Raw genomic sequence first — 21,745 nt, 5'->3', positions numbered from 1 at the left:
CGCAAAAACAAGTGTCTGGACTCTTCTTCTTCATTTTGTTGTATATATACATTTCTTTAAAGGCACATTTCTCCTTTAAAATGGATGTGAACATTTGAAAGCACAATCTCTGGGACACCAATCACACAGTTTAATTAAACGCCGAACACTGTTCTCTCGTACTGAACGCACCCCTGAATAACATATTCAAGTGTAAACCGTCAGTAGAATGACTCTTATTAAAAATGATACATTAGTAGAACAACTGCAGAGTTGGTGCTCCTGTTTTTGAGATGTACTCACTGGTGTTAATCAGATCTCCAGTCTCCTCTTCGTCTTTCACTCCAAAAGGACCTTCCCTCTTCTTTCACTATGAAATCCTCATCTTCTTCTTTCAATGTGACAGCCTCCTCTTCCTCTCTAAAAGGTTCTTCTTTCACTATAACAGCCTCCTCTTCCTCCCTTTTTTCATTCTGAATGATTATTTCTCCTCCTCTACCACTGTAACAGCCTCTGTGATTCTGTGATATTGTGGCATCGGGATCAGAATGATCCTATCAGACTATTTTCTGGAGGGGAAAAAAAGTAGTAGAACCTCTGCTGTCCTTTCTTATGGATCAGCTCTGTGTATCCCCCCCACTGTGTTGATACTCCTCCTCCACCGCCCCCCCCACTGTAGCTAGTAGTCAGGTGTTAATACTCCCCCCCCCACTGTAGCTAGTAGTCAGGTGTTAATACCCCCCACTGTAGCTAGTAGTCAGGTGTTAATACCCCCCCCACTGTAGCTAGTAGTCAGGTGTTAATACTCCCCCACTGTAGCGGTGGTCAGGTGTTAATACTCCCCCTCCCACTGTAGCTAGTAGTCAGGTGTTAATACCCCCCCCACTGTAGCTAGTAGTCAGGTGTTAATACCCCCCCCACTGTAGCTAGTAGTCAGGTGTTAATACTGTTAATACCCCCCCACTGTAGCTAGTAGTCAGGTGTTAATACTCCCCCCCACTGTAGCTAGTGGTCAGGTGTTAATACCCCCCCCACTGTAGCTAGTAGTCAGGTGTTAATACCCCCTCCACACTGTAGCTAGTAGTCAGGTGTTAATGTAGCTAGTAGTCAGGTGTTAATACTCCTCCCCCCCCCCCCACTGTAGCCAGGTGTTAATACCCCACTGTAGCTAGTAGTCAGGTGTTAATACTCCCCCCCCCCCACTGTAGCTAGTAGTCAGATGTTAATACTCCTCCTCCACCCCCCCACTGTACCTAGTAGTCAGGTGTTAATACTCCTCCTCCACCCCCCCACTGTAGCTAGTAGTCAGGTGTTAATACTCCTCCTCCACCCCCCACCCCCACTGTAGCTAGTAGTCAGGTGTTAATACTCCTGCACCACATGCAGATGAAACACACACAGAGACAGTCTGAGAGAGTGTTCATTCAAACTGACGGTTTATTCTACATTTAAAACAGACAAAGTATTCAATTCATGTGTATATATAAAAAAAAAAAACATTTCTATGTTTTATTACATTCTGTATTATTGAGTTAATGTGGCATATATAAAAAACTAATTTAATATATAGAATACAAATGTCAGAGCAGTGTGTGTGCTCTTGTGAACTTCAGGTCCATGTGATATGATATCGCTCTACATCCTGGGAGCAGCGGTAAGGCTTTTTGTCTGCATGTTCCCTCGTGGTCTTTCCCTAACTGGGTAAATCTCTCTCCACCTGGGGTACAGTGGTAAGGCTTTCTTGTCTGCGTGTTCCCTCATGCCCGGGTGAATCTCTTTCCACAGTGGGAGCATTGCTAAGGCTTCTCTCATGTGTGTGTCTTCTTATGTCTCTTCAGATCACCTAACCAGGTAAAACTCTTTCCACATTGAGAACATTTGTATATCTTCTCTCCAGTGTGTATTCTTTCATGCTCCTTTAGGTTCCACAACCGGGCAAAATTCTTTCCACACTGGGAGCAGTGGAAAGGTTTCTCTCCTGTGTGAATTTTCTTATGTTCATTCAGGCTTGCTAACCAGGTAAAATTCTTTCCACACAGGGAACAATGGAAAGGTTTCTCCCCTGTGTGAATTCTCTTATGCTCATTCAGGCTCCCTAACCGGGTAAAATTATTGCCGCACTGGGAGCAGTGGAAAGGTTTCTCTCCTGTGTGTGTTCTCTCGTGTTTTTTCTGGTGTTCTAATCGGGTAAAACTCTTCCCACAATGGGAGCAGTGATGAGGCTTATCTCCTATGTGTGTTCTCTCGTGTCTTTTCAGATTCATTAACTGGCTAAAACTCTTTCCACAGAGGGAGCAGTGGTGTGGTCTTGCTGGTTTGGACGTCTCTGGCTCTGGTTCCTCTGTGTCTGGCCTCTCTCCTGTCAAAAACAGATTATTTAGTATAACAAAGAGATCAGGCAGGGTCATGTTCAATATAAATTAAACTGTAGCAAATGGACCGAAACTGGGAGGGACAAAATGGGCAGGGTTGTTGTCTTCTGTTGCAAAACCTTCTGCAACTGTGTGGACTAACGAATATGACCCTGAATGAAACTTCCACACCAGCAAAATACATGATTTACCTTTTTCATTTCTATTGGGCATTAAATAATAACCACCATCTTTTTCTAGGCAATAGTATGATAAAATCATTTGACCTATATTATTTAATAAAATACAATTATGATTTATTTTTAAACATTTGTCTAGGATGATGGGAGGTCCTCCATCTTCACCCTGGTGTGTTATTCCTCTTCACATGTGCATCCTTTAAGTGTGTTTCATTGGTCTGTAATCTGGTCTGTTTCATGTGCATCCTTTAAGTGTGTTTCATTGGTCTGTAATCTGGTCTGTTTCATGTGCATCCTTTAAGTGTGTTTCATTGGTCTGTAATCTGGTCTGTTTCATGTGCATCCTTTAAGTGTGTTTCATTGGTCTGTAATCTGGTCTGTTTCATGTGCATCCTTTATTAAGTGTGTTTCATTGGTCTGTAATCTGGTCTGTTTTGGACAGGTTCCATTGACTTTTGGTTAATATGTGATGTTCATTTTGTCAAGCTATTTACAAAAGGGTCCAGTTTCAGGCAAATTGATACTTAATTTTTTCCATGTCGTGGATGTTGTTGGTCCAGTCCAGGAGGTATTGGAGGTGATGGATGTTGTTGGTCCAGTCCAGGAGGTATTGGAGGTGATGGATGTTGTTGGTCCAGTCCAGGAGGTATCTGGAGGTGATGGATGTTGTTGATCCAGTCCAGGAGGTATTGGAGGTGATGGATCCTTTAGTCTGTTGGTCCAGTCCAGGAGGTATTGGGTGATGGATGTTGTTGATCCAGTCCAGGAGGTATTGGAGGTGATGGATGTTGTTGATCCAGTCCAGGAGGTATTGGAGGTGATGGATGTTGTTGGTCCAGTCCAGGAGGTATTGGAGGTGATGGATGTTGTTGGTCCAGTCCAGGAGGTATTGGAGGTGATGGATGTTGTTGGTCCAGTCCAGGAGGTATTGGAGGTGATGGATGTTGTTGGTCCAGTCCAGGAGGTATTGGAGGTGATGGATGTTGTTGGTCCAGTCCAGGAGGTGATGATGGATGTTGTTGGTCCAGTCCAGGAGGTATTGGAGGTGATGGATGTTGTTGGTCCAGTCCAGGAGGTATTGGAGGTGATGGATGTTGTTGGTCCAGTCCAGGAGGTATTGGAGGTGATGGATGTGTTGGTCCAGTCCAGGAGGTATTGGAGGTGATGGATGTTGTTGGTACAGTCCAGGAGGTATTGGAGGTGATGGATGTTGTTGGTCCAGTCCAGGAGGTATTGGAGGTGATGGATGTTGTTGGTCCAGTCCAGGAGGTATTGGAGGTGATGGATGTTGTTGGTCCAGTCCAGGAGGTATTGGAGGTGATGGATGTTGTTGGTCCAGTCCAGGAGGTGATGAATGTTGTTGGTCCAGTCCAGGAGGTATTGGAGGTGATGGATGTTGTTGGTCCAGTCCAGGAGGTATTGGAGGTGATGGATGTTGTTGGTCCAGTCCAGGAGGTATTGGAGGTGATGGATGTTGTTGGTCCAGTCCAGGAGGTATTGGAGGTGATGGATGTTGTTGGTCCAGTCCAGGAGGTATTGGAGGTGATGGATGTTGTTGGTCCAGTCCAGGAGGTGATGGATGTTGTTGGTCCAGTCCAGGAGGTATTGGAGGTGATGGATGTTGTTGGTCCAGTCCAGGAGGTATTGGAGGTGATGGATGTTGTTGGTCCAGTCCAGGAGGTATTGGAGGTGATGGATGTTGTTGGTCCAGTCCAGGAGGTATTGGAGGTGATGGATGTTGTTGGTCCAGTCCAGGAGGTATTGGAGGTGATGGATGTTGTTGGTCCAGTCCAGGAGGTTTTGGAGGTGATGGATGTTGTTGGTCCAGTCCAGGAGGTATTGGAGGTGATGGAGGTTGTTGGTCCAGTCCAGGAGGTATTGGAGGTGATGGATGTTGTTGGTCCAGTCCAGGAGGTATTGGAGGTGATGGATGTTGTTGGTGATATCGGTCCAGTCCAGGAGGTATTGGAGGTGATGAATGTTGTTGGTCCAGTCCAGGAGGTATTGGAGGTGATGGATGTTGTTTGTCCAGTCCAGGAGGTATTGGAGGTGATGGATGTTGTTGGTCCAGTCCAGGAGGTATTGGAGGTGATGGATGTTGTTGGTCCAGTCCAGGAGGTATTGGAGGTGATGGATGTTGTTGGTCCAGTCCAGGAGGTATTGGAGGTGATGGATGTTGTTGGTCCAGTCCAGGAGGTATTGGAGGTGATGGATGTTGTTGGTCCAGTCCAGGAGGTATTGGAGGTGATGGATGTTGTTGGTCCAGTCCAGGAGGTATTGGAGGTGATGGATGTTGTTGGTCCAGTCCAGGAGGTATTGGAGGTGATGGATGTTGTTGTGTCCAGGAGGTGGAGGTGATGGATGTTGTTGGTCCAGTCCAGGAGGTATTGGAGGTGATGGATGTTGTTGGTCCAGTCCAGGAGGTATTGGAGGTGATGGATGTTGTTGGTCCAGTCCAGGAGGTATTGGAGGTGATGGATGTTGTTGGTCCAGTCCAGGAGGTATTGGAGGTGATGGATGTTGTTGGTCCAGTCCAGGAGGTATTGGAGGTGATGGATGTTGTTGGTCCAGTCCAGGAGGTATTGGAGGTGATGGATGTTGTTGGTCCAGTCCAGGAGGTATTGGATGTTGTTGGTCCAGTCCAGGAGGTATTGGAGGTGATGGATGTTGTTGGTCCAGTCCAGGAGGTATTGGAGGTGATGGATGTTGTTGGTCCAGTCCAGGAGGTGATGAATGTTGTTGGTGATGTCCAGGAGGTATTGGAGGTGATGGATGTTGTTGGTCCAGTCCAGGAGGTATTGGAGGTGATGGATGTTGTTGGTCCAGTCCAGGAGGTATTGGAGGTGATGGATGTTGTTGGTCCAGTCCAGGAGGTATTGGAGGTGATGGATGTTGTTGGTCCAGTCCAGGAGGTATTGGAGGTGATGGATGTTGTTGGTCCAGTCCAGGAGGTGATGGATGTTGTTGGTCCAGTCCAGGAGGTATTGGAGGTGATGGATGTTGTTGGTCCAGTCCAGGAGGTATTGGAGGTGATGGATGTTGTTGGTCCAGTCCAGGAGGTATTGGAGGTGATGGATGTTGTCGGTCCAGTCCAGGAGGTATTGGAGGTGATGGATGTTGTTGGTCCAGTCCAGGAGGTGTTGGAGGTGATGGATGTTGTCGGTCCAGTCCAGGAGGTATTGGAGGTGATGGATGTTGTTGGTCCAGTCCAGGAGGTATTGGAGGTGATGGATGTTGTTGGTCCAGTCCAGGAGGTATTGGAGGTGATGGATGTTGTTGGTCCAGTCCAGGAGGTATTGGAGGTGATGGTTGTTGTTGGATCCAGTCCAGGAGGTATTGGAGGTGATGGATGTTGTTGGTCCAGTCCAGGAGGTATTGGAGGTGATGGATGTTGTTGGTCCAGTCCAGGAGGTATTGGAGGTGATGGATGTTGTTGGTCCAGTCCAGGAGGTATTGGAGGTGATGGATGTTGTTGGTCCAGTCCAGGAGGTATTGGAGGTGATGGATGTTGTTGGTCCAGTCCAGGAGGTATTGGAGGTGATGGATGTTGTTGGTCCAGTCCAGGAGGTATTGGAGGTGATGGATGTTGTTGGTCCAGTCCAGGAGGTATTGGAGGTGATGGATGTTGTTGGTCCAGTCCAGGAGGTATTGGAGGTGATGGATGTTGTTGGTCCAGTCCAGGAGGTATTGGAGGTGATGATGATGTTGTTGGTCCAGTCCAGGAGGTATTGGAGGTGATGGATGTTGTTGGTCCAGTCCAGGAGGTATTGGAGGTGATGGATGTTGTTGGTCCAGTCCAGGAGGTATTGGAGGTGATGGATGTTGTTGGTCCAGTCCAGGAGGTATTGGAGGTGATGGATGTTGTTGGTCCAGTCCAGGAGGTATTGGAGGTGATGGATGTTGTTGGTCCAGTCCAGGAGGTATTGGAGGTGATGGATGTTGTTTGTCCAGTCCAGGAGGTATTGGAGGTGATGGATGTTGTTGGTCCAGTCCAGGAGGTATTGGAGGTGATGGATGTTGTTGGTCCAGTCCAGGAGGTATTGGAGGTGATGGATGTTGTTGGTCCAGTCCAGGAGGTATTGGAGGTGATGGATGTTGTTGGTCCAGTCCAGGAGGTATTGGAGGTGATGGATGTTGTTGGTCCAGTCCAGGAGGTATTGGAGGTGATGGATGTTGTTGGTCCAGTCCAGGAGGTATTGGAGGTGATGGATGTTGTTGGTCCAGTCCAGGAGGTATTGGAGGTGATGGATGTTGTTGGTCCAGTCCAGGAGGTATTGGAGGTGATGGATGTTGTTGGTCCAGTCCAGGAGGTATTGGAGGTGATGGATGTTGTTGGTCCAGTCCAGGAGGTATTGGAGGTGATGGATGTTGTTGGTCCAGTCCAGGAGGTATTGGAGGTGATGGATGTTGTTGGTCCAGTCCAGGAGGTATTGGAGGTGATGGATGTTGTTGGTCCAGTCCAGGAGGTATTGGAGGTGATGGATGTTGTTGGTCCAGTCCAGGAGGTATTGGAGGTGATGGATGTTGTTGGTCCAGTCCAGGAGGTATTGGAGGTGATGGATGTTGTTGGTCCAGTCCAGGAGGTATTGGAGGTGATGGATGTTGTTGGTCCAGTCCAGGAGGTATTGGAGGTGATGGATGTTGTTGGTCCAGTCCAGGAGGTATTGGAGGTGATGGATGTTGTTGGTCCAGTCCAGGAGGTATTGGAGGTGATGGATGTTGTTGGTCCAGTCCAGGAGGTATTGGAGGTGATGGATGTTGTTGGTCCAGTCCAGGAGGTATTGGAGGTGATGGATGTTGTTGGTCCAGTCCAGGAGGTATTGGAGGTGATGGATGTTGTTGGTCCAGTCCAGGAGGTATTGGAGGTGATGGATGTTGTTGGTCCAGTCCAGGAGGTATTGGAGGTGATGGATGTTGTTGGTCCAGTCCAGGAGGTATTGGAGGTGATGGATGTTGTTGGTCCAGTCCAGGAGGTATTGGAGGTGAGGTATTGGGTGATGGATGTTGTTGGTCCAGTCCAGGAGGTATTGGAGGTGATGGATGTTGTTGGTCCAGTCCAGGAGGTATTGGAGGTGATGGATGTTGTTGGTCCAGTCCAGGAGGTATTGGAGGTGATGGATGTTGTTGGTCCAGTCCAGGAGGTATTGGAGGTGATGGATGTTGTTGGTCCAGTCCAGGAGGTATTGGAGGTGATGGATGTTGTTGGTCCAGTCCAGGAGGTATTGGAGGTGATGGATGTTGTTGGTCCAGTCCAGGAGGTATTGGAGGTGATGGATGTTGTTGGTCCAGTCCAGGAGGTATTGGAGGTGATGGATGTTGTTGGTCCAGTCCAGGAGGTGATGAATGTTGTTGGTCCAGTCCAGGAGGTATTGGAGGTGATGGATGTTGTTGGTCCAGTCCAGGAGGTATTGGAGGTGATGGATGTTGTTGGTCCAGTCCAGGAGGTATTGGAGGTGATGGATGTTGTTGGTCCAGTCCAGGAGGTGATGGATGTTGTTGGTCCAGTCCAGGAGGTATTGGAGGTGATGGATGTTGTTGGTCCAGTCCAGGAGGTATTGGAGGTGATGGATGTTGTTGGTCCAGTCCAGGAGGTATTGGAGGTGATGGATGTTGTTGGTCCAGTCCAGGAGGTATTGGAGGTGATGGATGTTGTTGGTCCAGTCCAGGAGGTATTGGAGGTGATGGATGTTGTTGGTCCAGTCCAGGAGGTATTGGAGGTGATGGATGTTGTTGGTCCAGTCCAGGAGGTATTGGAGGTGATGGATGTTGTTGGTCCAGTCCAGGAGGTATTGGAGGTGATGGATGTTGTCGGTCCAGTCCAGGAGGTATTGGAGGTGATGGATGTTGTCGGTCCAGTCCAGGAGGTATTGGAGGTGATGGATGTTGTTGGTCCAGTCCAGGAGGTATTGGAGGTGATGGATGTTGTTGGTCCAGTCCAGGAGGTATTGGAGGTGATGGATGTTGTTGGTCCAGTCCAGGAGGTATTGGAGGTGATGGATGTTGTTGGTCCAGTCCAGGAGGTATTGGAGGTGATGGATGTTGTTGGTCCAGTCCAGGAGGTATTGGAGGTGATGGATGTTGTTGGTCCAGTCCAGGAGGTATTGGAGGTGATGGATGTTGTTGGTCCAGTCCAGGAGGTATTGGAGGTGATGGATGTTGTTGGTCCAGTCCAGGAGGTATTGGAGGTGATGGATGTTGTTGGTCCAGTCCAGGAGGTATTGGAGGTGATGGATGTTGTTGGTCCAGTCCAGGAGGTATTGGAGGTGATGGATGTTGTTGGTCCAGTCCAGGAGGTATTGGAGGTGATGGATGTTGTTGGTCCAGTCCAGGAGGTATTGGAGGTGATGGATGTTGTTGGTCCAGTCCAGGAGGTATTGGAGGTGATGGATGTTGTTGGTCCAGTCCAGGAGGTATTGGAGGTGATGGATGTTGTTGGTCCAGTCCAGGAGGTATTGGAGGTGATGGATGTTGTTGGTCCAGTCCAGGAGGTATTGGAGGTGATGGATGTTGTTGGTCCAGTCCAGGAGGTATTGGAGGTGATGGATGTTGTTGGTCCAGTCCAGGAGGTATTGGAGGTGATGGATGTTGTTGGTCCAGTCCAGGAGGTATTGGAGGTGATGGATGTTGTTGGTCCAGTCCAGGAGGTATTGGAGGTGATGGATGTTGTTGGTCCAGTCCAGGAGGTGATGGAGGTGATGGATGTTGTTGGTCCAGTCCAGGAGGTATTGGAGGTGATGGATGTTGTTGGTCCAGTCCAGGAGGTGATGGAGGTGATGGATGTTGTTGGTCCAGTCCAGGAGGTATTGGAGGTGATGGATGTTGTTGGTCCAGTCCAGGAGGTATTGGAGGTGATGGATGTTGTTGGTCCAGTCCAGGAGGTATTGGAGGTGATGGATGTTGTTGGTCCAGTCCAGGAGGTATTGGAGGTGATGGATGTTGTTGGTCCAGTCCAGGAGGTATTGGAGGTGATGGATGTTGTTGGTCCAGTCCAGGAGGTATTGGAGGTGATGGATGTTGTTGGTCCAGTCCAGGAGGTATTGGAGGTGATGGATGTTGTTGGTCCAGTCCAGGAGGTGATGGAGGTGATGGATGTTGTTGGTCCAGTCCAGGAGGTATTGGAGGTGATGGATGTTGTTGGTCCAGTCCAGGAGGTATTGGAGGTGATGGATGTTGTTGGTCCAGTCCAGGAGGTATTGGAGGTGATGGATGTTGTTGGTCCAGTCCAGGAGGTATTGGAGGTGATGGATGTTGTTGGTCCAGTCCAGGAGGTATTGGAGGTGATGGATGTTGTTGGTCCAGTCCAGGAGGTATTGGAGGTGATGGATGTTGTTGGTCCAGTCCAGGAGGTATTGGAGGTGATGAATGTTGTTGGTCATTTTTTCATTATGGGATATTGTGATGGAAAACCTAATTTAATCCATTTTAGAATAAGGCTGTAACGTAACAAAATTTGGAAAAAGTTGGGGCGTCTGAATATTTTCCGAATGCTGTCCTCTCCAAATGTAGCTGTATTTTATTGGTTGGAATTGTTTTAAGATGGCCAGACTGTGGATTATTTAGCTGTTTGATGTTTAATTCTAGGACCCCTTTAGGTATAAATATATATATATATATATATATATATAATACCAGTCAAAAGTTTGGACACTTCAAAACCTTATTCCTTAAGGTTATAAACTTGTAGCAGGGCTGGGCGATAAATCAATATCAATAAAATGTCATTACTTCCCTCAATAACGATATAAAAACATTTAGATAATTATTCTAGATCCACATTATGGGAACATGTAGGTACAGCAGGTCATTTCACCTCTGTGACGCAGCAGAAACGTGCGGAGAAGTGACAATATGCACATGGAGAATGAACACCACTTAGCACTGAGTGGAGGAGGAGCCATGGAGAAGTATACGCCCACAAAAAAAAAACACTTATAGCACCGAGTGGAGGAGGAGCCATGGAGAAGTTTACGCCCACTAAAAAAAACACTTAGCACCGAGTGGAGGAGGAGCCACTATTAACCACAAATAATTTGTGATGTAGGTGAAAACGGTGGCAGTGGAGAAGGAGCAGTTTCCAACTAAGAAATGATTGATTTAAAAAAAAAACGGTTAAACTGTTTCAATTATTTGGACGTGGTTTGGCTTTTTGAAGTCCGACAAAGAGCAGAGCATTGTGCCGTAGAAAGGTGGCTACGAAGTCTGGTAGTACGACAAACCTTTTTCACCATCTGAAACAAAATCACTCTTTGGAACATGCAGGGAGTTTGAGTTTGTTCCACGGTGTTGATAAACGCCCCTCAAGCACCAGACAATCTAGAGACGTTCGCCCGAAGCAGTCAACACTGACAGCGTTTATGCCCTGCGAGCAAACATAAAAAAGACACAAAAGACATCACACATGCTATTGTGCATTACATTGCTAAAGACATGCTACCAATTAGCACAGTCGAAAAGGGAGGTTTCAAGACGCTTACCAATTGAATTGACCCCAGGTACGTGCTCCCCAGGTACGTGCTCCCCAGGTACGTGCTCCCCAGGTACGTGCTCCCCAGGTACGTGCTCCCCAGGTACGTGCTCCCCAGGTACGTGCTCCCCAGGTACGTGCTCCCCAGGTACGTGCTCCCCTGGCTGCAAACATTTCTCTCACACCGCACTGCGTAAACTCTACGCCGAGGGAAAATGTTGAGGAACTGCTCAAGACAGATTTGACATATTTTTGTTACTAAAACCGATCTGTGGTCTAGTTGCACGCCAGAGTCTTGTATTAGCCTCACTACCCACTATACTGACAAAGACTGGAATCTACCCACTATACTGACAAAGACTGGAATCTACCCACTATACTGACAAAGAGCGGAATCTACCCACTATACTGACAAAGACTGGAATCTACCCACTATACTGACAAAGAGCGGAATCTACCCACTATACTGACAAAGACTGGAATCTACCCACTATACTGACAAAGAGCGGAATCTACCCACTATACTGACAAAGACTGGAATCTACCCACTATACTGACAAAGAGCGGAATCTACCCACTATACTGACAAAGACTGGAATCTACCCACTATACTGACAAAGAGCGGAATCTACCCACTATACTGACAAAGACTGGAATCTACCCACTATACTGACAAAGAGCGGAATCTACCCACTATACTGACAAAGACTGGAATCTACCCACTATACTGACAAAGACTGGAATCTACCCACTATACTGACAAAGAGCGGAATCTACCCACTATACTGACAAAGACTGGAATCTACCCACTATACTGACAAAAAGCGGAATCTACCCACTATACTGACAAAGACTGGAATCTACCCACTATACTGACAAAGACTGGAATCTACCCACTATACTGACAAAGAGCGGAATCTACCCACTATACTGACAAAGACTGGAATCTACCCACTATACTGACAAAGAGCGGAATTGTGATGAACTGTTTATTACAATCTCTTGTTTTCTCTTAGCGAGATAGAAAGGGGTAGAGACCAAACGGATGGATCGATGCAGTTGAAGTGTGTAAGAAAGTGTCAGCGTAGCCTGGTGGTTAGAGCGTTGGACTAGTAAACGGAAGGTTGCACGTTCAAACCCCTGAGTTGACAAGGTACGGTTATAAACAACTACCCCGACTGTGATGTACCATTAGGCTAACAGTTATAAACAACTACCCCAACGTACCATTAGGCTAGCTGTTATAAACAACTACCGACTGTGATGTACCATTAGGCTAATAGTTATAAACAACTACCCCGACTGTGATGTACCATTAGGCTAATAGTTATAAACAACTACCCCAACGTACCATTAGGCTAACTGTTATAAACAACTACCGACTGTGATGTACCATTAGGCTAACAGTTATAAACAACTACCCCAACGTGAACCATTAGGCTAACTGTTATAAACAACTACCCCGACTGCGATGTACCATTAGGCTAACAGTTATAAACAACTACCCCAACTGTGATGTACCATTAGGCTAACAGTTATAAACAACTACCCCAACTGTGATGTACCATTAGGCTAATAGTTATAAACAACTACCCCAACTTCAACTGTGATGTACCATTAGGCTAACAGTTATAAACAACTACCCCGACTGTGATGTACCATTAGGCTAACAGTTATAAACAACTACCCCAACTGTGATGTACCATTAGCCTAACAGTTATAAACAACTACCCCAACTTCAACTGTGATGTACCATTAGGCTAACAGTTATAAACAACTACCCCAACTTCAACTGTGATGTACCATTAGGCTAATAGTTATAAACAACTACCCCAACTTCAACTGTGATGTACCATTAGGCTAACAGTTATAAACAACTACACCGACTGTGGTGTACCATTAGGCTAACAGTTATAAACAACTACCCCAACTGTGATGTACCATTAGGCTAATAGTTATAAACAACTACCCCAACTTCAACTGTGATGTACCATTAGGCTAACAGTTATAAACAACTACACCGACTGTGATGTACCATTAGGCTAATAGTTATAAACAACTACCCCAACTGTGATGTACCATTAGGCTAATAGTTATAAACAACTACCCCAACTTCAACTGTGATGTACCATTAGGCTAATAGTTATAAACAACTACCCCAACTTCAACTGTGATGTACCATTAGGCTAATAGTTATAAACAACTACCCCAACTGTGATGTACCATTAGGCTAATAGTTATAAACAACTACCCCAACTGTGATGTACCATTAGGCTAACTGTTATAAACAACTAACCCAACTGTGATGTACCATTAGGCTAACAGTTATAAACAACTACACCGACTGTGATGTACCATTAGGCTAATAGTTATAAACAACTACCCCAACTGTGATGTACCATTAGGCTAACAGTTATAAACAACTACCCTGACTGTGATGTACCATTAGGTTATAAACAACTACCCCAACTGTGATGTACCATTAGGCTAACTGTTATAAACAACTAACCCAACTGTGATGTACCATTAGGCTAACAGTTATAAACAACTACACCGACTGTGATGTACCATTAGGCTAACAGTTATAAACAACTACCCCAACTGTGATGTACCATTAGGTTATAAACAACTACCCCAACTGTGATGTACCATTAGGCTAACTGTTATAAACAACTAACCCAACTGTGATGTACCATTAGGCTAACAGTTATAAACAACTACACCGACTGTGATGTACCATTAGGCTAACAGTTATAAACAACTACCCCAACTGTGATGTACCATTAGGCTAACAGTTATAAACAACTACCCCAACTGTGATGTACCATTAGGCTAACTGTTATAAACAACTAACCCAACTGTGATGTACCATTAGGCTAACAGTTATAAACAACTACACCGACTGTGATGTACCATTAGGCTAATAGTTATAAACAACTACCCCAACTGTGATGTACCATTAGGCTAATAGTTATAAACAACTACCCCAACTGTGATGTACCATTAGGCTAACAGTTATAAACAACTACCCCAACTGTGATGTACCATTAGGCTAATAGTTATAAACAACTACCCCGACTGTGATGTACCATTAGGTTATAAACAACTACCCCAACTGTGATGTACCATTAGGCTAACAGTTATAAACAACTACCCCGACTGTGATGTACCACTAGTCTAACAGTTAGGCTAACAGTTATAAACAACTACCCCAACTGTGATGTACCATTAGGCTAACAGTTATAAACAACTACCCCGACTGTGACGTACCATTAGGCTAACAGTTATAAACAACTACCCCGACTGTGATGTACCATTAGGCTAACAGTTATAAACAACTACCCCGACTGTGATGTACCATTAGGCTAACAGTTATAAACAACTACCCCAACTGTGATGTACCATTAGGCTAACAGTTATAAACAACTACCCCGACTGTGATGTACCACTAGGCTAACAGTTAGGCTAACAGTTATAAACAACTACCCCAACTGTGATGTACCATTAGGCTAACAGTTATAAACAACTACCCCCAACTGTGATGTACCATTAGGTTAACAACTAACCCAACTGTGATGTACCATAAATAAACAACTACCCCGACTGTGATGTACCATTAGGCTAACAGTTATAAACAACTACCCCCAACTGTGATGTACCATTAGGTTAACAGTTATAAACAACTAACCCAACTGTGATGTACCATTAGGTTAACAGTTATAAACAACTACCCCTACTGTGATGTACCATTAGGCTAACAGTTATAAACAACTACCCCAACTGTGATGTACCATTAGGCTAATAGTTATAAACAACTACCCCAACTTCAACTGTGACGTACCATTAGGCTAACAGTTATAAACAACTACCCCCAACTGTGATGTACCATTAGGCTAATAGTTATAAACAACTACCCCAACTTCAACTGTGATGTACCATTAGGTTAACAGTTATAAACAACTAACCCAACTGTGATGTACCACTTGGCTAACGGTTATAATGCATATTGACTTGCAAGAAATTAATAAATAAAATAGTGCTCGTGATTTGTAAGGGTTTACAGGTTTAAAATAAAAAAGTGGAGTTAAAATTTTATTGGCGAGTTCTACTTCTGACAATAAATGAGAAACATTAAAGCCTTCGGTTTGTTCAGGCATTCTTGAGTGTGAAGCAGATATGCACCTTTGATTATTTGATTAATATCGGGATAATTATTGAATAAAAAAGATATATATATATATTTACAGTGATGGAAAAAAGTATTTGATCACCTGCTGATTTTGTATGTTTGCCCACTGACAAAAACATTATCAGTCTATAATTTTAATGGAAGGTTTATTTGAACAGTGAGAGACAGAATAACAACTAAAAAATCCAGAAAAACACAAAAATGTTAGAAATTGATTTGCATTTTAATGAGGGAAATTTGTAGTTTGTATTTGTAGTTGGCCACCAGGTTTGCACACATCTCAGGAGGGATTTTGTCCCACTCCTCTTTGCGGATCTTCTCCAAATCATTAAGGTTTCGAGGCTGACTTTTGGCATATTGCCTAGCCTTAGCTTGTATCGTCATACCCAAGAAGACTCGATGCTGTAATCGCTGCCAAAGGTGCTTCAACAAAGTACTGAGTAAAGGGTCTGAATACTAATGTAAACGATATATTTCAGTTTTTTTTCCCATTATGGGATATTGTGATGTCATTATGGGCTATTGTGATGTCATTATGGGCTATTGTGATGTCATTATGGGCTATTGTGATGTCATTATGGGCTATTGTGATGTCATTATGGGCTATTGTGATGTCATTATGGGCTATTGTGATGTCATTATGGGCTATTGTGATGTCATTATGGGTTATTGTGATGTCATTATGGGCTATTGTGATGTCATTATGGGCTATTGTGATGTCATTATGGGCTATTGTGATGTCATTATGGGCTATTGTGATGTCATTATGGGCTATTGTGATGTCATTATGGGCTATTGTGATGTCATTATGGGCTATTGTGATGTCATTATGGGCTATTGTGATGTCATTATGGGCTATTGTGTTTAGATTGAGGGGAAAAACTATTTAATCCATCTTAGAATAAGGCTGTAACATAACAAAATGTGTAAAAAGTCAAGGGGTTTGAATTATTTCAGAAAACACTGTGTGTGGCGAGTGCGGGTGTGTTGGAAGATGAGGCGTCCGTGTGTTTGCGTGATTGGAAAAGTGTGATGAGTGAGTAAGGAAAATGTCTGCAATTGCCAGAGCCCATGTGTGTCTGTGAGCAGAAGTAATGACAGAGCGAGAGTCTTCACTTTCGCACAGAGATGCGACATACAAATATAATGTTTATTTTTTTGTCCTGTTATGAAGGAACGCTGCCAACCCTATATCCTAGACACCCACCTGAGCGACCCACCCACCAAGGAGAAGTCCTTATCCGCTTTACAGGCCTAATGCAAGTAGTCTACGCAGCCAAGACAAAAAAGGTGAACGCTGTCAGTGACCCACTGAAGCAGCACCACTCAATAGCCTGTGCCTTCCTGGCAGGGTTGGTCCTATAAAATTCGAAGCCCCCCCGGATGGGAGAGCATAATCTACAAGGATTTTCTCAAAGCTGTTAAAGAGAACCTTGACGACCTCGTATCTAGCCGGAGGGGATTCCGGTGGGTATACAGAAGACAGCCCTATTCGGTAAAAGACCAAGTCCATATTGTGGCAAGACCAGCTCAAATAAGCAAAGAGAAACGACAGTACATCATTACTTTAGGACATGAAGGTCAGTCAATACGACAGTACATCATTACTTTAGGACATGAAGGTCAGTCAATATGACAGTACATCATTACTTTAGGACATGAAGGTCAGTCAATACGACAGTCCATCATTACTTTAAGACATGAAGGTCAGTCAATACAACAGTCCATCATTACTTTAAGACATGAAGGTCAGTCAATACAACAGTCCATCATTACTTTAAGACATGAAGGTCAGTCAATACAACAGTCCATCATTACTTTAAGACATGAAGGTCAGTCAATACGACAGTCCATCATTACTTTAAGACATGAAGGTCAGTCAATACGACAGTCCATCATTACTTTAAGACATGAAGGTCAGTCAATATGACAGTCCATCATTACTTTAAGACATGAGGGTCAGTCAATACGACAGTCCATCATTACTTTAAGACATGAAGGTCAGTCAATATGACAGTCCATCATTACTTTAAGACATGAAGGTCAGTCAATACAACAGTACATCATTACTTTAAGACATGAAGGTCAGTCAATACGACAGTCCATCATTACTTTAAGACATGAAGGTCAGTCAATATGACAGTCCATCATTACTTTAAGACATGAAGGTCAGTCAATAAAACAGTACATCATTACTTTAAGACATGAAGGTCAGTCAATACGACAGTCCATCATTACTTTAAGACATGAAGGTCAGTCCATCATTACTTTAAGACATGAGGGTCAGTCAATATGACAGTACATCATTACTTTAAGACATGAAGGTCAGTCAATACAACAGTCCATCATTACTTTAAGACATGAAGGTCAGTCCATCATTACTTTAAGACATGAAGGTCAGTCAATACAACAGTCCATCATTACTTTAAGACATGAAGGTCAGTCAATACAACAGTCCATCATTACTTTAAGACATGAAGGTCAGTCAATACAACAGTCCATCATTACTTTAAGACATGAAGGTCAGTCAATACAACAGTCCATCATTACTTTAAGACATGAAGGTCAGTCAATACAACAGTCCATCATTACTTTAAGACATGAAGGTCAGTCAATCCGGGAAAATTTAAAGAACTTTCAAACGTTTCTTCAAGTACAGTCGCAAAAAAACATCAAGAGTTATGATTAAACTGGCTCTCATGAGGACCGCCACAGGAAAGGAAGACCCAGAGGAGACTGCATGAATCAGGCCTTGGTGGTCGAATTTCTGCAAAGAAACCACTTCTAAAGGACACCAATGAGAAGAATAAACTTGCTTGGGCCAGGAAACATGAGCCATGGACATTAGACTGGTGGAAATCTGTACTTTGGTCTGATTTATGATTTTTGGTTCCAATGGCCGTGTCTTTGTGAGACGCAGAGTAGGTGAACGGATTATCTCTGCATGTGTGGTTCCCACCGTGAAGCATGGAGGAGGAGGTGTGATGGTGCTTTTCTGGTGACACTGTAAGTGATTTATTTAGAATTCAAGGCACGCTTAACCAGCATGGCTACCACAGCATTCTGCAGTGATACACCATCCCATCTGGTTTGCACTTAGTGGGACTATCAATTAGTTTTCAACAGGACAACAGCCCAACACACCTCCAGGCTGTGTAAGGGCTATTTTACCAAGAAGGAGAGTGGTGGAGTGCTGCATCAGATAACCTGGCCTCCACAATCACCCGACCTCAACGTAATTAACATGATTTGGGATGAATTGGACCACAGAGTGAAGGAAAAGCAGCCAACAAGTGCTCAGCATATGTGGGAACTCCTTCAAGACTGTTGAAAAAGTATTGCAGGTGAAGCTGGTTGAGAGAATGCCAAGAGTGTGCAAAGCAGTCATCATGTGGCTAAAATATATTTTTGATTTGTTTAACACTTTTTTGGGTTACTACATGATTCCATATGTGTTATTTGATTGTTTTGATGTCCTCACTATTATTCTACAATGTAGAAAATAGTAAAAATAAAAACCCTTGAATGAGTAGGTGTGTCCAAACTTTTGACTGGTACTGGGTGTGTGTGTGTGTGTGTGTGTGTGTATTATATAAATTTACAAGAAAATAGATGGGGGATTGGAAATGAAGCAGACGATTACATTGATAGAAGCCACAATCTAGAATATTAAAGCTGACCTGCCCCACCCAAACATGTATTTTTATGTGTTTAATCCATGGGCGAGTCAGTGCCACATCAATAAGATACCTTGCAAATCTAACAATAGGATTGAATTATTTCCTGGGCAGCGCTCAGTGACGTAAGTAACAACCTTTTAAGTAGAACCGAACTGACGATGGATACTAATTCTAAAGTGGGACAAGGCTACACAGATACAGATTTTAGATTTCGAATGCGAATCGTTGTAGAATGTCATTAGACCCGTCATATTAATAAATGAAGTAATTCAAGAAAAGGGGTCTAAGGTTAGGTTAAACTCTTGAGAACACTTATTTTGTTTTCTTTGAAAAGTAATTATTGCTGGTGTAAAAGATACGCTTCTTATGTTTCTTGGACCGTACAGCAAGCGATCGGTGTTAACGTTCAGCCCGAGCATAGTTGCTCGTAACAAAACTCCCTCTGTAAACAAGATACTGTTTTGCCGAGGGGACCAAATGTAGTCTAGTTAGCGTCTATGAACGGGCTAAGCCAGGCCTATATATCACTAATTTATATATTTTTTGTTTTAAATGCATATACAGGTGGGTATAATTTGTGGAACGTTCCAACAGGAATCTGTAACAAACAGCGCAAACAAAGTTGTATAGAGGCAGAATAAGATACCGGGTAGAGAGTGGGTTATTACGTTTTTTCACTCACCACGTTTATCCACTCTGGTGGACAAACATTAAGAATAAGGACAAACATTAAGAATAAGCTACGTGGTGAGTTGATGCCTATTCAGCAGCTAGTTAGCCAGGTGGTTTGATCATGCTACTTTGTATGCATTGTTTGTTGGCATCCTTGTGCATGACGTTTTTGGAACAGATTCCTGTTGGAACATTCCACAGATTATACCCACCCTGCATATACCAATCCCAGATTACTTATTCAACAATTCCTACAGTACTGAACATATTCCTGTGTAGAACTACAGTAGAAAACCCCGTAAAAACACATTAGTTCAACAAGTCCAGAGTCTATGCCCCTGTATTTCTTAAAGATAATACTCACTGGTGTTATTCAGATCTTCAGTCTTCTCATATTCAGTCTCCTCATCGTCTGTCTCCTCATCTTCAGTTTCCTCCTCTTTCACTCCCAAAACGTCTTCCTCCTCTTTTATTGCGATAGCCTCCTCTTCCTCTTTCACTCCAAAAGGTTCTTCCTCCTCTTTCACTATATCATCCTCCTTTTCATCCAATGCAATAGCTTCATCTTCCTCCTTAACATTTCTAAACGGTTCAACCTCCCCCTCTTCCTCTTTCACTCCAAAAGGTTCTTCTTCTCCATCCACTGGAATATCATCGTCTTCTTCTTTCACGATAATGTTCAGCCCCAGAGATTCTTTATCCGTCCAGCAGACCTCCTCTTCTTTAGCAAGGGGCGAGTAATTTAGTGAGCTCATGGTCAGGGATGTTAGCTAGTTAGCGACTTGAAAAGTGATAAGACTCGGTATCAATTTAACAAATTAACAAATGTCATATAACAAGCAAATTGCGTTTGTTAACTAGTAAATACGTAAACAGAGTGTTAAAAACACAGATTAATATACACAAGATTGGTCTAAATCGCTCCAATGTTTCGGTTTTATGTTTGCTACCAAGGTGGTTGAATCCATTCCTGTTGTCGCAGATGAAGCTTCCAGTTCCGTCCACTAGATTATACGTCACGGAAGAAGCATCACCTTTTTTTTTTTTAAATATATATTTTACCTTTATTTAACTAGGCAAGTCAGTTAAGAACAAATTCTTATTTTCAATGACGGCCTAGGAATAGTGGGTTAACTGCCTGTTCAGGAGCAGAACGACAGATTTGTACCTTGTCAGCTCGGGGGTTTGAAATTGCAACCCTGCCGCCTCTGAAAGAATCATATCGCCATCTGCTGACCGGAGTGGGTAACGCAGATTGAAAAAAATGTTAATTACATTGTTTATTCATGCAATGTTATAAGAAGTCATTTAAAACAACCAGATGTTATGTTCTCTTACTTCTTTACAGCCAATACTTTCCTCCAGGGCTGACCTGCCCATTTAGGCAGGATTACGTGACAGATTGATGAGGGCGACATTTTTCTGAAAATAAATCAGGTGGCAGGAGACCTAGTGGTTAAGAGTGTTGGTGGTTCGAATGCCAGAGCCGGCTAGGTGACACATCTACCGATGTGCCCTTGAGCAAGGTACTTAACCCTAATTGCTCCTATGAGTCGCTCTGAATAAGAGCGTCTGCTAATAGACTAATACATTGACTAATACATACATCGACTAATACATTGACCAAGACGCACCGGCAACAACACATAGTAAAACTTCATATAGTTCTGCCTAAAAACAATGACAACTTACCTCACCCAGTGGCATATGGGCTAGTTAGGTTAGTAGTTTATTGAAAAATAAATGTTGAAATGTTTCAGAAACTGCCCTGTCAGTGGATTATAAAATAAAGTGTTGACATTAAACATTCATTAATGTGGTGAACTGTGACGCGCATTGGCAAACGTCACACTGGGGCGTTAATTCCTTTTTACACAAAGCTTTGGAAATGTGCTGTGGAATTTATAGCCTAATGCGGCATACTGTTTGAGCAATTGAGAGTCAATAGATACTGTTGACAAATGGTTTACAGTTTAGAAGGTTGACGTTTTCTAGGAAGGAGACAGGGGGGTTCTATATAATAAAGGGTGAAGCCTTGACGACAGGATTAATCATGAAATGTTGAAATATTGTCTGCATCCTGTTGTCCTCTTCTTGATGTCAAGCCGCCCTGTTTTCTTCCTTCCTGTTTCCGTTCTGTTCCAACTAAAGTAGATGTTTCTTCTTTGAGTATCTTTCCCAGATGTTTTTAGAATATTTTGCACTTGTTT

The 21,745-nt window shown here is 43.7% G+C and overlaps 1 protein-coding gene across 1 annotated transcript; it reads right to left on the bottom strand.

The window, feature by feature from the left end:
• Nucleotides 1–1,388: 1,388 nt before the first annotated feature.
• Nucleotides 1,389–20,622, bottom strand: LOC127925938 (uncharacterized). The gene is made up of 3 exons (XM_052511240.1): nt 19,900–20,622; nt 10,747–10,889; nt 1,389–2,338 (listed from the first exon to the last, which is right to left on the bottom strand). The coding sequence occupies exons 1-2, from the start codon at nt 20,288–20,290 to the stop codon at nt 10,867–10,869; spliced, it is 414 nt and encodes a 137-aa protein (XP_052367200.1). The 5' UTR covers nt 20,291–20,622; the 3' UTR covers nt 1,389–2,338; nt 10,747–10,866.
• Nucleotides 20,623–21,745: the final 1,123 nt, after the last annotated feature.

The sequence above is a fragment of the Oncorhynchus keta genome, unplaced genomic scaffold (genome assembly GCF_023373465.1).
Source record: "Oncorhynchus keta strain PuntledgeMale-10-30-2019 unplaced genomic scaffold, Oket_V2 Un_contig_6513_pilon_pilon, whole genome shotgun sequence".
Taxonomy (NCBI): domain Eukaryota; kingdom Metazoa; phylum Chordata; class Actinopteri; order Salmoniformes; family Salmonidae; genus Oncorhynchus; species Oncorhynchus keta.
The sequence above is the reverse complement of the archived record's forward strand: the minus strand, read 5'-3'. Positions and strand labels throughout refer to the sequence as shown.

Coding starts and splice junctions, on each gene's coding strand:
- LOC127925938 (XM_052511240.1), bottom strand. CDS start 20,290: ATGAGCTCACTAAATTACTCGCCCCTTGCTAAAGAAGAGGAGGTCTGC. Junction 10,890..19,899: donor TGAAGATCTGAATAACACCA/GTGAGTATTATC, acceptor GTTTGCTCGCAG/GGCATAAACGCTGTCAGTGT.